The sequence below is a fragment of the Erpetoichthys calabaricus genome, chromosome 8 (genome assembly GCF_900747795.2).
Source record: "Erpetoichthys calabaricus chromosome 8, fErpCal1.3, whole genome shotgun sequence".
Taxonomy (NCBI): Eukaryota; Metazoa; Chordata; class Cladistia; order Polypteriformes; family Polypteridae; genus Erpetoichthys; species Erpetoichthys calabaricus.
Window position 1 is genome coordinate 192,816,469 of NC_041401.2, and position 16,189 is coordinate 192,832,657.

Here is a 16,189-nt window from a genome sequence, read left to right on the forward strand (position 1 = left end):
CATTCTCAGAGTTGTCCTGAAGCCACTCCTTTGATATCTTGGCTGTGTGCTTAGGGTCGTTGTCCTGCTGAAAGATGAACCGTCGCCCCAGTCTGAGGTCAAGAGCACTCTGGAGCAGGTTTTCATCCAGGATGTCTCTGTACATTGCTGCAGTCATCTTTCCCTTTATCCTGACTAGTCTCCCAGTCCCTGCCGCTGAAAAACATCCCCACAGCATGATGCTGCCACCACCATGCTTCACTGTAGGGATGGTATTGGCCTGGTGATGAGCGGTGCCTGGTTTCATCCAAATGTGACGCCTGGCATTCATACCAAAGAGTTCAATGTTTGTCTCATCAGACCAGAGAATTTTCTTTCTCATGGTCTGAGAGTCCTTCAGGTGCCTTTTAGCAAACACCAGGCGGGCTGCCATGTGCCTTTTACTAAGGAGTGGCTTCCGTCTGGCCACTCTACCATACAGGACTGATTGGTGGATTGCTGCAGAGATGGTTGTCCTTCTGGAAGGTTCTCCTCTCTCCACAGAGGACCTCTGGAGCTCTGACAGAGTGACCATCGAGTTCTTGGTCACCTCCCTGACTAAGGCCCTTCTCCCCCGATCGCTCAGTTTAGATGGCCGGCCAGCTCTAGGAAGAGTCCTGGTGGTTTCGAACTTCTTCCACTTACAGATGATGGAGGCCACTGTGCTCATTGGGACCATCAAAGCAGCAGAAATTTTTCTGTAACCTTCCCCAGATTTGTGCCTCAAGACAGTCCTGTCTCGGAGGTCTACAGACAATTCCTTTGACTTCATGCTTGGTTTGTGCTCTGACATGAACTGTTAACTGTGGGACCTTATATAAACAGGTATGTGCCTTTCCAAATCATGTCCAGTCAACTGAATTTACCACAAGTGGACTCCAATGAAGCTGCAGAAACATCTCAAGGATGATCAGGGGATACAGGATGGACCTGAGCTCAATTTTGAGGTTCATGGGAAAGGCTGTGAATACTTATGTACATGTGCTTTCTCAGTTTTTTTGTGTGTGGTGTGGTGTGTGTGTGTGTACAGCGTTAACAGAAATGGAGACAGGACTGTTCTTTGTGGCTCTACACTTTTGGTCACATCCATATCAGAAACATAGTCATTGAGTCTCACAAACTGTGGTTGGTCCAACAGCTAGTCAATTAGCGAGGACACTGTAGGCTCTTCCACCTGCATGTCGGTGTATTTACCCCTGAACAGGTATACCTGGATAGTATTGAAGACACTCTAGAAAACAAAATCTTAATCCCAACACTGCTGAATTTAGAAACAAAAAGCTCAACATGTTTTCTTAATTTACAGTGTTAAAGTGCTTCTTTTAAATTCTTATACATATCTGAAGATGTTTACCTGTTTCTATTAAAATCTAGTTCTGGTTACTGTTCCCATTTGTGTCAGTCATCAGCTGTAAAATCTAATTATGGATAAACTCAATTTAAATAATAATCTTTGCAATAGCTGCTTTCTGGCCTGCTGTTTTTTCATAACACTGCATTTTGTCAATAGAACATTTTGTTTTTCTCCATTTGTACAGATTCTTTGTCAATGTGGTATTCTGTTGTGTACATGTTCACTTCAAAACATATATTAATGTACACTAGTAAAGATGTGATATTTTGTAGTTGATTTTTGATGTATCAATTCTGCCTGCTTAGCAGATTATACCAAGTAATACTGAACATAGATTCAGTATTACATATGTAAATTTTGAGTTCATCAGTAACTATTTTAAAATTCTGATGCTATTGTTTTGTAGGAATTGGAGAATCGAGTATTGATTAGTCAGGGACTTGAGGGGACAAAAAGTGATGGGTAAGTTATGGTATAATTATTTGGATGGTACCAGGCCAAAGTGAAATTTTACACTTTTAACATAACCCAATTTTGTTTAATCACACCCTGAATGTTTTCAAGATACTGGCTGCCTATGTTTCCCTTAAAAGAATCGGCAATAAAAATAAATAAAAATTGGTAATGAGAATATCTTTAGGCAAAATGGTTAAAAAAAAAAAAAATTGTTTTACAAACCTCAATGCCCATGTTACAGATACAATTTTTTTTGAAGCCAAATATAGCATAGTACACTTTTTTCTTCTCTCTGTTCCTTTTGGTCCATGCACTGATTTTGTATGACTGTGCAAATAAAAGAAACACATTATGCAAAGAACACCTCAACAATAAGCTTGGGAATAAGGATAAGCCAAAAAGGGGGGTATTGGGGGGTGGAGTATGAACATTTTAATACTGGTTACTTACCTTTTAAAAAGATAAATTCACACAGACATTTTGAATATATGGCTTGCATAAACAAATAATAAATTAGTAATGCAAGAAGAGCTTTTTAGAACATGAAGTAGTGTTTCAAAAACTTTCCTGGCAACTTTACCCATGTAGTTGCATTGTCCAATGGAATCATTTTTGACAGAGCATAGCAGTAGTAGTGTTAGATGTACAGAGTACAGTGAAATTTTTACATGCAACATGTCACCACTCATTGGCACCATGATAAACAATAATTTATTAAATGACATAACTCCATTTTGTAGGGGAATTGTCCAGCGATGACATCAGATTCACATATACATTTCCCGTCAGCTTAAATGTGTACAGTTGAAGTACAAGTTGGCATCAACTCTGTCATCTTCTTTCATAATTTTAAGTAGTTCTGTTTTATCACTTCCTAATCTTGGTTTACTTAAACTGAAATGATTCAGCTACTTTGTTTCCTTATAGCTCATACTCCTCAATTTAGAATAAGTCCAGAGGCCTTTCTCAGTACATTCTTTGACACTATTATAGCTATTTAGTAACACACACCCAGGTCTATCTTTATTGATCTTGCTGACACTAATGTAACCTATGTTGTATGTACTTTAGCATTATCTGTAAAGTTCAACAGCTTGTTAATTATATTTTTATTCCAATAGTTTAACAAAATTTCAAAGAATATCCGCAGTAGCACTTATCCATGATTCCAAATGATAGCATTACCTACTTCAATCCAGTGATTTTTTTTATATAATTCAACACAGTTTATCTTCCCAAATAAGAAGTAGCTCTTAGTACAAAGTAATTTCTGAAAAATGTGGGTTAAAGGTCTAATTTATATATAGTGGTCAGGCGGTGGAAGGACAGAATGAAATCAGTCAAAAGTTTGGGACGCCAATCAGGCCGTCCCTTTTATTCGTCACGAGACAGAATGAAATTAAAAAACAAAGGAAAAAAAAGTGCCAATGCACTGCTTCCCGGTCAGGGTTTCCACCTTCTTTGGAGTTTATTTTAATGTCGTGCTCCACCATGCAGCTTATTCGGGTCTTCTGGCAAAAGACAGCTCTCCTTTAGTTTGTGTGTCTTTTTATGGTGAAACTCCCAGATTGGGTGGGGTGAAGAGCCCTTACTGGGTGGATTCTCTGAGCTGTGAGGGAAGAAGAAAAACAGGAGTCAGTGGTAACCCCCCCCCGTCTCGATGAGTTATTACATACCTTTCCCTAGCCCTCAGAGGAGTCCTTAGATGCTCTATATATGGGGACATTTTCAGCCTCACATTTAAAAATTTGCAAACAAAATAATTTGACATCATTTGTTTTTTCTTTTCGTGTAGTTTTTTTTGTTAACATTTCTAATGCACTAGATGCTGTGGAGATTCTGCGCTCCAACCTGCAGCATGAATTCTGTCTTTCAACTACCCTTTGATCCGTGGTGTGAACATCTCTTTAGTTAGCCGGTGTAGAGTAATATACTGCAGTCCATCCCACGATGTAGAATTGTCCTGTTACTATGTTGCCATAGGATCCTCCTTCAATCCGTTTGGCAAGATACGTTCCTTTACTTAGCGGTCTTATCGATTCTCCTGCAGTTTTTCCCCTGAACAAGGATTCACCTTTTGAGTTTTCCGCCCACTCCACACCGATTGTGCAGCGTGGCCACAGAGAGCTTAAACAACTCAACTCAACACATCCACACAAAAACAAGGGTGAGCTTTCTTGAAGGCTTTCATTGTACATACCCTGCAGTAAACTGAAATGTATACAGAGTGAGCATACAGGTATTTTACAGGTGTACAACCAAAGATAATAAATAATAATTTACATAGCAGACAGTATACATTAAATAATAAAGCTTTAAGATATAAGACACTTACAAGGCAAGTTATTTCCATATTAATTTCCAGGGTTGGATCGTGACAAGAGATGTACGTTGACAAGTACTCAGATTGCTGTGTACCACAACTAACCAGACCCAGGGGTTTATTTACCTTAAAGATACGTTTTGGACATGAACAAAACAATAGAGAAAAGGGGTGCCAACGCGAGACACAAAGGGGTACATTTGTATTGAAATGTTCATTATGGAACCTATGTGCTTTACACAAGCTTCAAGAACATTTTTTAACACCACTGTAAGTGTGGGACGTGACTAACAGGTGTGTTAATAAATGACAAGACAAAGGGAGAGCACAGTTCAACAAATAACAGTAACAGCATGTGGGGCAGAACACTGTTCACTGTAAACAAACTAAGGTGCAGGAATGTTTACCTTTTTGTTAGATGCCATTCTGTAACAGAATCTGTCTGTTTGTCAATCAAGTTATACCTAAAGCAGATAAACTAACAAAGTATTTAGTATAGTAATATACCAAGCATTTTCTTTTCATATTGATAAGTCCTGACAGCAGTGAGCAAGGTTCTCTCATTGTTTTTAAATACAAACAGTTGTTCAAGAATATCTTCTGCTTTGTACCATACAATATTGTTTGACCAGTGCTTTTAAAGTATTGATTTAATCATTTGTATTTCTTAATTCTGTTAGTATCATTTTCAACTATTTTTCATTTTTTTAGGCAGATACTTCAAAATTCTGATTCCAGAATGTTTGAAATGTCAGAGAGGTTATTGAAAGCTGAACTAAAACTATTAGATGTTCAGTACTGGATGTGTCAGCAACATTTCCGGAAGCTTCAGTACTTGGAAGATGAGATGTTCACTTCTCCAGAGTATTCGAGATTGAAATTATTTTGTCATGTAGAACATATTTTAATTTTTCCATTGATTATGTACACAGAAAATGTTATGCAAGGAAATTGCAGCAAAAGTTTTCTGGTTATTTTCTCAACTATATCAACTGAAGTTGAGATCTACTGTATTTTCAAACTTTGCTGACTTACCCTTCATGTATTACCATTTTTCCTCAGAAGATATATTGCAAGTATTGGAATGTGACATGTTTTTTTAAGAAATATGAAAAAATGCTCATATCACTTCTTTTAGATACTTTTTACTTATTTTGAAACCTTAAGTAATACATAATTGGTTTAGATAGACATGTTTGTTCATTCCCAAATTTCTAATTTGGTAACTTTTTTTGCTCTCAGTGGATTGGCAGCTCCTCCTGATGTAACTAGTGCACTTGAAAAACTCAAACTTAATTATTTGCAAATGAGGAAACAGTTAATGAATGGGACTGCTCTTGATGATATCCCACCTCTCTCTTTGGATGTGGTAAACATTGGATCAGTGGAAAAATACGTTCCTTCTCAGGTATGAGATTATCAGTGCATTACTATTCACTCCTCAAGGTTTTTTGCTCTGCTAGATATAAAAAAGTCTATATATATAATATATACATCCACTAGCACCACGTAACTGTTACAATCAAACTGAAAATCACACTTTATAAACACTTCTACATATAAATAAACATAAAATTGTTGCTATTATTTGAAAGTATTGTTGAATATCTATCAATTTTTTTATCTAGAAATAATTCTTTGTATATAGCAGCACTTTGTTAGCAATTGCTCATAAATATGAAGAAGAGGACTTAATAATTTTATATCCTCAACCTCACTGTAACAAACTAAATGGTTCATTTGTGGGGCAGATGGAATTGGCATCTTCAGTGGTTGCATATAGCACTGTTTTAATAAACTGTATTATTAGCTAGAAGGGTAGTGGATACAGCAACCTTTCTCACCATATCTGAATTAAGGTTGCAATATCAAATGTTAACTAAATCTGTTAAAACATATCACCTTGATAGTACCTGACCAGCGTTTAAGCGCTCATGCGTGCATATATTTTCAGTATCTGTTTTTAAGGTTCTGGAAACTGGAGCTAAGGGAAAAAAGTCCTAGAGAGGGCACCAGTCATTGCAGGACCCATTCATACCTATTCATTTTATAATCAATTTATTATCCAGGACAGTATGATGTAAACATTATATCTTGCCTGAAGGGGCCTGAGTTGCCTCGAAAGCTTGCATATTGTAATCTTTTTAGTTAGCCAATAAAAGGTGTCATTTTGCTTGGCTTTTCTCTACATTCACAATGGCTAACACGGTACAACAACAACATTTATTTATATAGCACATTTTCATACAAAAAGTAGCTCAAAGTGCTTTACATAATGAAGAAAAGAAGAATAAAAGACAAATAAGAAATTAAAATAAGACAACCTTAGTTAACATAAAAAGGAGTAAGGTCCGATGGCCAGGGTGGACAGAAAAAACAAAAAAAAACTCCAGAAGGCTGGAGAAAAAAATAAAATCTGTAGGGGTTCCAGGCCACGAGACCGCCCAGTCCCCTTTGGGCATTCTACCTAACATAAATGAAATAGTCCTCTTTGTAGTTATTGTTCGCACGGAGTCACTTGATGCTGATGGTTATACAGACTTCTGGCTTTTAATCCATCCATCATTGTTGGAACATCATGGTGCTTTGGGTAGATGGTGGTGGCACAAGCCACCACCAATAGGACACCGGAAAAGGAAACAGAAGAGAGAGTAGGGGTTAGTACAAATTTTGAATGAATAGTTATTATAATGAATTGGATATACAGAGTGTCAGGATTAAATTACAGTGAAGTTATGAGAAGGCCATGTTAAAGTAATGTGTTTTCAGTAGTTTTTTAAAGTGCTCCACTGTATTAGCCTGGCGAATTCCTACTGGCAGGCTATTCCAGATTTTAGGTGCATAACAGCAGAAGGCCGCCTCACCACTTCTTTTAAGTTTTGCTCTTGGAATTCTAAGGAGACACTCAGTTGAGGATCTGAGGTTGCGATTTGGAATATAAGGTGTCAGACATTCCGATATATAAGACGGGGCGAGATTATTTAAAGCTTTATAAACCATAAGCAGAATTTTAAAGTCAATTCTGAATGACACAGGTAACCAGTGTAGTGACATCAAAACTGGAGAAATGTGTTCGGATTTTCTTTTCCTGGTAAGGATTCTAGCAGCTGCATTCTGCACTAACTGCAAACGATTGATGTCTTTTTTGGGTAGTCCTGAGAGGAGTGCATTACAGTAATCTAGCCGACTAAAGACAAACGCATGAACTAATTTCTCTGCATCTTTCGATGATATAAGAGGTCTAACTTTTGCTATGTTCCTTAGGTGAAAAAATGCTGTCCTAGTGATTTTATTAATATGCGATTTAAAATTCAGATTACAATCAACGGTTACCCCTAAGCTTTTTACCTCCGATTTGACTTTTAATCCTAATGCATCCAGTTTATTTCTAATAGCCTCATTGTATCCATTATTGCCAATCACTAAGATTTCGGTTTTTTCTTTATTTAATTTGAGAAAGTTACTATTCATCCATTCTGAGATACAGGTTAGACATTGTGTTAGCGAATCAAGAGATTTGGGGTCATCAGGTGCTATTGATAAATACAGCTGTGTGTCATCAGCATAGCTGTGGTAGCTCACGTTATGTCCCGAGATAATCTGACCTAATGGAAGCATGTAGATTGAGAAGAGCAGCGGACCCAGGATAGAGCCTTGTGGAACACCATATAGAATATCATGTGTCTTTGAGTTATAATTACCACAACTAACAAAGAATTTTCTCCCTGCCAGGTAGGATTCAAACCAGTTTAAGACACTGCCAGAGAGGCCCACCCATTGACTAAGGCGATTCTTAAGAATATTATGATCAATAGTGTCAAATGCGGCACTCAAATCTAAGAGGATGAGAACAGATAAATGGCCTCTGTCTGCATTTACCCGCAAGTCATTTACTACTTTAACGAGTGCAGTTTCTGTGCTGTGATTTGTTCTAAAACCTGACTGAAATTTATCAAGAATAGCATGTTTATTGAGGTGCTCATTTTAACTGCATAATGACTGCCTTCTCTAGAATTTTACTTAAGAAAGGCAGGTTAGAGATGGGTCTATAATTTTCAAGAGCAGAGGGGTCGAGATTATTTCTCTTAAGTAGGGGTTTAACTACCGCAGTCTTAAGACAGTCTGGGAAGACCCCCGTATCTAATGACGAATTTACAATGTCAAGAACATTATCAATAAGCACACCCGATACTTCTTTGAAAAAATTTGTTGGTATTGGGTCAAGGGCACAGGTGGATGGTTTCATTTGAGAAATTATTTTATGTAAATCAGGTAAATCTATCCTAGTGAAAGACTCTAATTTATTTATTATGGAGTACTGGGGTTTCGGGGGATCCTTAGTGTTGGGGAGATATACTATGTTATTTCTAATATCATTAATTTTTTGATTGAAAAATACAGCGATAGCCTCACAGGTTTTACTGGAAGTACTTAGGAGGCATTCCTTTGAGATACCTGGGTTTAACAGATGATCAATTGTCGAAAATAAGACTCTGGGATTACTAGCATTGTTATTTATAATCTTAGAGAAATAGCAGCGCCTCTCAAGACGGACTGTGTTATTGTATTCTGTTATTTTAACTTTTAATATCTCATAGTCAATAGTTAGTTTAGTCTTCCTCCATTTACGCTCAGCTCTACGGCATGTTCTCTTTAAATCAGACACTCTTTGGGTCTTCCAAGGTATAACAATGCTAGAAGATTTTTTAACTGTCTTTTCAGGTGCAACTATGTCAACAGCAGCCCTCACTTTAGTATTAAATCTTTCCACCTTACTATTTACATTCTCCTCGCTATTATAGTTGGCACTATAAACGGACTGATTGGTTAGAATGTTTGTAAGTTTTAAAGTTGCTGATGAGTCAAAGAAGCGTTTTTTAACAATATGCTTCTCATGAGTGTTTTCTATCATTATTTCTATATTAAAAAGTAGAAGAAAATGGTCTGAAAGACCCGTATCAATGACCTGCTTTATATCAACTTTTAGTCCTTTAGTAATTACTAAGTCTAACGTATGACCTGCTTTATGTGTAGGCTGATTAACGAGCTGTCTCAAATCAAGAGTCCAGGAGGTTCATAAATTCTTTTACTTTTTGGTCACATTGATTATCTACATGAAAATTAAAGTCGCCGACTATTAAGAGTGCGTCATAGTTCGTAATTAAGATTGACATCAAGTCAGAGAATTCCTCAAAGAAAGACGCGTTGAATTTAGGAGGTCTATACACGGATAATACTAGAACGTGAGAATCTCCCTGAATAACAATGGCGAGATACTCAAAAGACTTGAACTTACCAAAACTGATATTTTTACATTTTAACCTGCTAGAGTAAATGTTTGCTAGCCCTCCACCTCTCTTTCCTTGGCGATCAGCACGAGTAAAACTGTAATCCGGAGGCGCAGATTCGATTAAAACAGCTGCGCCATCTGAGCTAAGCCACGTCTCACTTAGTGCAATAAAATCTTTTTTTTTTTTCACTAATAATGTCGTTGATAAAAAACGTCTTGTTAGTTAAAGCTCTAATATTTAATAGTGCCATATTCAATGTTTCGGAGGAGCAGAGATGAATACTATGTGCGTTATTGATATAGGGAACAGGAATTAAGTTATTTTTATTAGCGCCGCTCTGTGTGTATTTTTTGTTTAATCTATGATCTGTTTTTACAGTTTTAATACATTGTTCATCTAAAGTAGTAACTTTAATTAAATTATTGGCGTTTATGCCGTATTGCCTAGATTTTCTATGTGCATTAAGATTGGTTATTACAGTATTTATGTTGCGCACTTTTATGGAAGATTTTTTTAAACAATTATCATGACCAAACACAGGAGTGGCATTTCGGAAGGGGTTAAAAGCAGAGATAGATAGTCAAGATAAACGAATTACCTTCGATATGTTTTCGGAGAGGACCCGGGCGCCGAAGCTGTTCGGATGCAGGCCATCTCGCTTGAAGAAACGCGGTCTTTCCCAAAAGAGGTCCCAGTTGTTAATGAACCCGATGTCTTGATTCTTGCAGAAGCCCTGCAGCCAGTTGTTTAAACCAAGCAGACGACTGTAATACTCGTTTGATCGTCTGACGAGAGGGAGTGGACCCGAGATGAATATCTTTGCCGATGGGGTCCTCTCCTTTGTGTCTTTAATTAATGCAGTGAAGTCTGCCTTGAGGATCTCCGACTGTCGGTGCCTTATGTCGTTTACGCCAGCATGTATAACAATGGCTCCAACTGCCCTGTTCTTGTAGATCGCCGGTGCACGTCTCGTCACATCTCGGACACGAGCACCGGGAAAACAAGAAACAAAAGATTTTCTATTAGGGCAAGTGATATTGAGGTTCCTAACAATAGAATCACCTACCACAATTACATCACCAGGAGCTGAAGGCGAACTGGGGACGCTTAGAGGGTCAAACCGGTTCTGGGTTACGATGCTTGCCTGTGCCAATGGAGGTGTTCTGGCCTTGAACCCCCGCCTGCATAGCTGAAATACACCGAGGTCATCATCGGTGTCGCTCCTACGAGGCGCGGGGGTGAAGGTGACTTGCGCGGCACAACGCGGGGTTGATGTTACGCCGATAACAGATGGCGAGGACGGTTTATCCAACAGCCGAGCCTTCAGATCTCTGAGGTATCTTCGTCTGGACAGAAGATTCTGAATCTGTTCATCGAGTGCCTGGAGTTCCTCGACTACAGTTGCAATGCGATTCACCTCACTGTCGGCCATTGTCCGCTTCTGCTTTGCTTCCGCTTCCGCTTCGTGCCCTAGGAAAAATGAGAGAGAGAGAGAAGGTGAGAGAGAACACCCTAGTACTATGATCCAGGACAGGATATTCTCATTTCTGGAGGATGTAGGTTGAAAGCCAAAGGTAAAAGTCATGCAGACACGGGTAGAATCAAAGATATGTCATTCCAACATCCATGTGCAGAAATGAAATTTGATACTTGGGTCCTAGTAATTAAACAGAACTCGCAATAACCCTGTAAAATAAATTAAAAAACAACTTCATAATAAAAAGTAGCCCCTTAACCCCATAAGCTGTGTGATGAAGATCACAGATAACAATGAAATAACATTAATACATGAGTACAGTAAGATGACTATGGTTAAAATAAATATTATGGTATGCCCTGTAATTAGCAGCAAGTAAAAAAGGTAGCAGCGATAGTGCATAAGACTACTGAAACAAAATGCAAAGTGTAGTTAAAATCGCACGAAGTGTACAGTCTGAGTTGGTGATGTATTCATTAGTCGTAATAGCATCCAAACAGAAGCTGTTCCTCAACCTGGTAGTGCCAGCCTGTAAGCTGTGCAATCTCCTGCCCGATGGGAGGGGGGTAACCGTCTGTGCAGGATGAGTGACATCCTCCATAATGGAGGAGGCTTTACTTTTGCACCTGCTAGTGTAAATGTCGTCAATACTTGGTGGGCTACTGCTGATGATCCACTGTGTAGACTTAACCAGTCATTACAGTGCTCTCCGGTCTGTGGCAAAGCAGCTGCTGTACCACACCATAATACAGGAGCTACGAATGGTCTGTAGCACACACTTGTAAAAGGAGGTCACAGACCAGCCCACTTTAGCCTCCTCAAGAAGTAGAGATGTTGGTGGGCTTTCTTTACCAAACGGGCTGTATTGTAGTTCCAAGAGAGGTCATGTGTAATATGCACACCCAGGGATTTAAAGCAGGTGACAATTTCAATCTCTTCTCCATTGAAGTAAAGGTGGAGAGGAGGGAGGTGTCAGTCCACTGAAAGTCCACAATCATTTCCTTTGTTTTTTTGTTTTTTTTTAACACTGAAGGTAAGGCTGTTGTTCTTACACTCAGCCTCCAGTATATCTACTTCCATCCTGTATGCTAACTCATCATTATGAGTGACAAGTCCTACCACTACTGTTTAATCTCCAAATTTCACTATGTGATTATTTGGATAGTGAGATATGCAGTCATAGGTCATCAGAGTATACAGTAGAGGGCTCAACAAGTACCCCTAGGGGGTGCCAGTATTGCAAATGATTGTAGAAGATGTAATGCCATGGATTCTGACTGATCGGGGCCTGTTTGTTAGAAAATCCAAAGTCCAGTTGCAAAGTACTAAGTTTAATCCAAGTAGAGACAGTTCATTTACCAATGTTTGGTGGATGATGGTGTTAAAGAGAGAGCTAAAATCCAAGAATAGTTATCTGAAGATGGAGTTCTTTCTGACCAAGTGGATGAAAGCCAGGTGAATCGCAGAAGAGATGGTGTCAGCAGTGGAGCAGTTCTTCCTATAAGCATACTGTATTGATGGGGGTCCATTGTTATATCGATGGGGTACTCTGCCTCTTTGCTGTTATAATCTGTGATGCTGCCTTTCCACATGTTGCTGGGATCATTGGTGGAAAAATTACCCTGTGTAGAATATGTAAACTCCACATAAAAAATGATTGGGCATGGGGTTCAAACCCAAAAATGTTGAATCAGTAGAGTAAACCACTGCCCAAAGATGTCACACATTGGTTGGTCGTTATTCAGCATTACTTTACATGGCTCTTTTTTTGACAGGTTATGTATCCAAAACATCTGTTGTCTTTCAAGCACACTTTTAAGTTATGCAACACACCACTGATACTTAATTCTGCAAAAAAGTATTTTTAATGTTTAGTATGTATAAATGGCTTAAATTGAACATGGTGATTTTATTTTTAGATCCTGACGGGTCAGCTTTCATGTAAAAATGAGAAAAGTATTAGGTATGTACTTGAAAACATTCTGTTTATCTGGTCATATTGTTTGTTAGCTTTTTTGTCAAATGTGGTAGCTTTGCCCTAACCCTGAAACCCAGAATAATTGTTAGCAACCTTAAGAAGTTGTTCCTTCAAAGTAAATCAGTCTTTTACAAGCTGCACTTAGTAGATACTGAGGATAGCTAATGTGCTGGTTTGTTTCTCTCCCAGCTACTGCTGTCACTTTAACCACTAATTATCTGCTTCATATTAGAAATATACATTCTATGTGGGTTTACTATTTTGGGGGCTACATTTACAGTAAGTAGGAGTATGTTTCTGTATTTATCAAGCATCTTAGAATAGGAAAACAGCTCTAACTGACTCAGATTTGGTCTACTGTTAGGAGGTGGAGTAATAGTGTTTTTAATCAGAATTTTTATCAATTATCCTAATTTAGGAAACTACTCTTCATCAAGGTTTAGGGGCATTTGTGAGCTGTCCTAACTTGATAGGAGCTGCCATAGATGCCGTCTGGGCAGAGATCGGTACAAACATTGTGGAAATTTCAAACATTTTTGCATCTTGGACAATGATAAACTCTTTTAAAAAAAAAAGACATTGATTTGACAGAGATGCACATGATTTGTTATCAATATTTTTCCATTATGTGATTGCTTCATATGTACAAAGAAGTAATGCACTGTCGGCAGAAATAAAATTCTGTAACGTTACGTTTTTTTGTCCACGTGGAATAATACAGATTTGGAGTAATAATGATTTGGATATTTTTTTTTTTTTGGGAGCTGGTATGATTGACAGCATGTATGTAAAGCTCATTAAACACACATGTAAATCGTAAGTGATGTGTCAGTTTCATCACACCTGTGTTCTTGGATTTAAACTGTATTGTAGTAGCATATTACTCTGAACATAGGCAGGGTTGATGGGAGATTTACAGCAAAATGTCACACCAATACGCCACACTTTGCATTCTGTGAACCCCAGGAATATTCATGTTACATTTCATGAACCCAGAAAGGTTCAAAAAGCCTGATAGCAATTAGTGTTGCAGAAGATAAAGAGAGTATTACAGAGGGAGACATGGCATGCAGGAACAATCTGTGGACATTTGAAGAGTGAATGTGACTACAGAAACAACACAAGAATAGTGATGACTAGTTTCAGTAAGTGTTTTACAAGGATTTTCACTAGGCCTAAACAGCAGGAATGTAATTTGTCTGAAAGTATGGCTGTTAAAAAAACAAAACACCCATTATCGAGCTTAACTCTCATTCGGTTTGTGTCTTGGTCTTCCCATCTCCATGATTGTTACAGTATTATTTTTGTTGTTGTTATGAAGTTGCCTGGTTCAACACATGACCCTAGAGTACTTCATCAGTGTGGCATAAACCTTTTAGTCAAGTGTAATTGTATCCCTTTGAATAATATTAGTATTTGTACTGAAGTCTTCCTGGGGTGCCTTAAAATTGAGACAAATCTGAACTTCTGTTCATTACTGGGAATAGGTGAAGGATGCTTCAGAACTGTTTCTCATATCCTACTCAAGGGTAAGACAAATACCGTATATATTCGCGTATAAATTGGGTCTTGAAACCCATAAAATCAGACCCCGACTTTTACGCCCGTTCAAAAATGCAACAATTACATTTTTTTTTTTTTACATTTTCATGCTTCCTCCAATCTCACACCAGTTTCTCAGACACATCAAATTTTGTTGCAGCACCGCAGTTACCAGTTTCTTTCGCCACTTCAACGACTTTTAATTTAAACCAACTTCATATTTTCTTCTGATCGAATGCTCCATCGTAGATGCTTTTACGATAAAGATGCGTGAGGGTGTGAGATACAAAAAACACAAAGCAGTGCAAATGTTGCTTTGGAATAGTTTGGGTATTACCGTGTGGTCACGTAGGCACAATACATAGAATAAAAAGGCAGTGTGCTCCATGGTTATTCTCTCAGGTGGGCGTTAGCATATATCCCTTGGACCAATAGCGTGAGTTTTCCGTATTCAACCCATACGACCGACATTATAAAATACCGGAAATTATACGGTAAAATCAAGCCCCAACTTAAATGCAAGTATATATGGTACTTATCCTGGGAGGACTTTTTATGCAATTTGTTGGAGTAATGCTGAGATGCTTGATAAATATGGGCACTCATTAAACCTTGAAACATTAACACTCACTAGTTGTTTGTAAACAGACTTACCTATTGGAATCCTTAGTTTTCCTTACTCTTTTATTTATCCCCTATCTAAGTTATGTTCTCTTGCGCAGTACTGAATTGTCCCTAATTAGCACCTATTCAGGACAGATTCAGTACACACTGCTCTACCTTCCCTGCTTGGAGATGCACGTTTTTTAATCATGTACACTCTTCTAATGCTCAGGCCAGGTACTGTGGCTTTTATCCCTGGCCTGTTTTGTTTCTCTTTCCAAGTCTGTACTTTTTTTTTATGTTGCTTATAGTGTAACAAAGGACAGAATGTTAATCATCTTCCATGTTGCTTTATATTTACGGTTTTGTATATTTTTTTGTTATGATTGTTAGAGATGCAGTATTTGATTTTCATAAACTTGCTTGTTGTGCATAGAAAACAATAGCCCCTTAAAAATATTTTGTTGTTTTATAGTCTAAAATGAAACACTGACACACATTCTTTTTCAGCTTTATTTACTCAATGCAGCCTATAACACCCAAGTCAAAGATATAATAGCAATAGTTCAGAAAAATTATAATAAATAAAAAACTGATAAAGTTTGAATTTGACTAAATAAAGCTGAAAAATATTTTTGTGTGTTCATTTTAAGCTGTAAAGCAACAAAATGTGAATATTTTCAACCCACTTTAGTTCATGAAGAATTATTAGGTTTGTTATTTTTGAAATCAGTTATTTTTTTCACATTTATAACATTTACACTTGAAATTTGAGGTCTTAACTGAAGATTTTACTATAAATTACAAGCCACTGGAGAAGACATTTTATGTAATGGTGGTCCCTGAGGCACCAAAGGAAACATGAAATGGAAGCACCAGTTGTGGGTAGAGTTTTCACATCATTATATAACAAAGGCTGCTTTGCAAATTGAAGGCAGTAGAGTAAAACATCACAAGTAATGTAAAAGCATGGGTCTTTAGTTATTTAGAAAAACATAACCTTTCAGCTAAAATGGTTTGAAAGTGAACTTGCACAAAATGTGAAATGAAAATGAATAACTAGAATGGCCATGTTGTATCATACATGTAATTGGTTTGAAAGGCAAACTGGAGAACCTGACAAAACCTTCCTCACAAACACAGTAAA

The 16,189-nt window shown here is 37.7% G+C and overlaps 1 protein-coding gene across 1 annotated transcript in view; it reads left to right on the forward strand.

Moving 5' to 3' along the window:
* LOC114656800 (RNA-binding protein 44-like) overlaps nt 1-16,189 on the forward strand; it is a 31,983-nt gene that overhangs the window by 1,301 nt on the left and 14,493 nt on the right. The window contains exons 3-5 of the mRNA XM_051930321.1: nt 1,779-1,834; nt 5,394-5,559; nt 12,839-12,882. Of these exons, the coding sequence (XP_051786281.1) occupies nt 1,779-1,834; nt 5,394-5,559; nt 12,839-12,882 (266 nt within the window). The remainder of the gene's footprint in view (nt 1-1,778; nt 1,835-5,393; nt 5,560-12,838; nt 12,883-16,189) is intronic.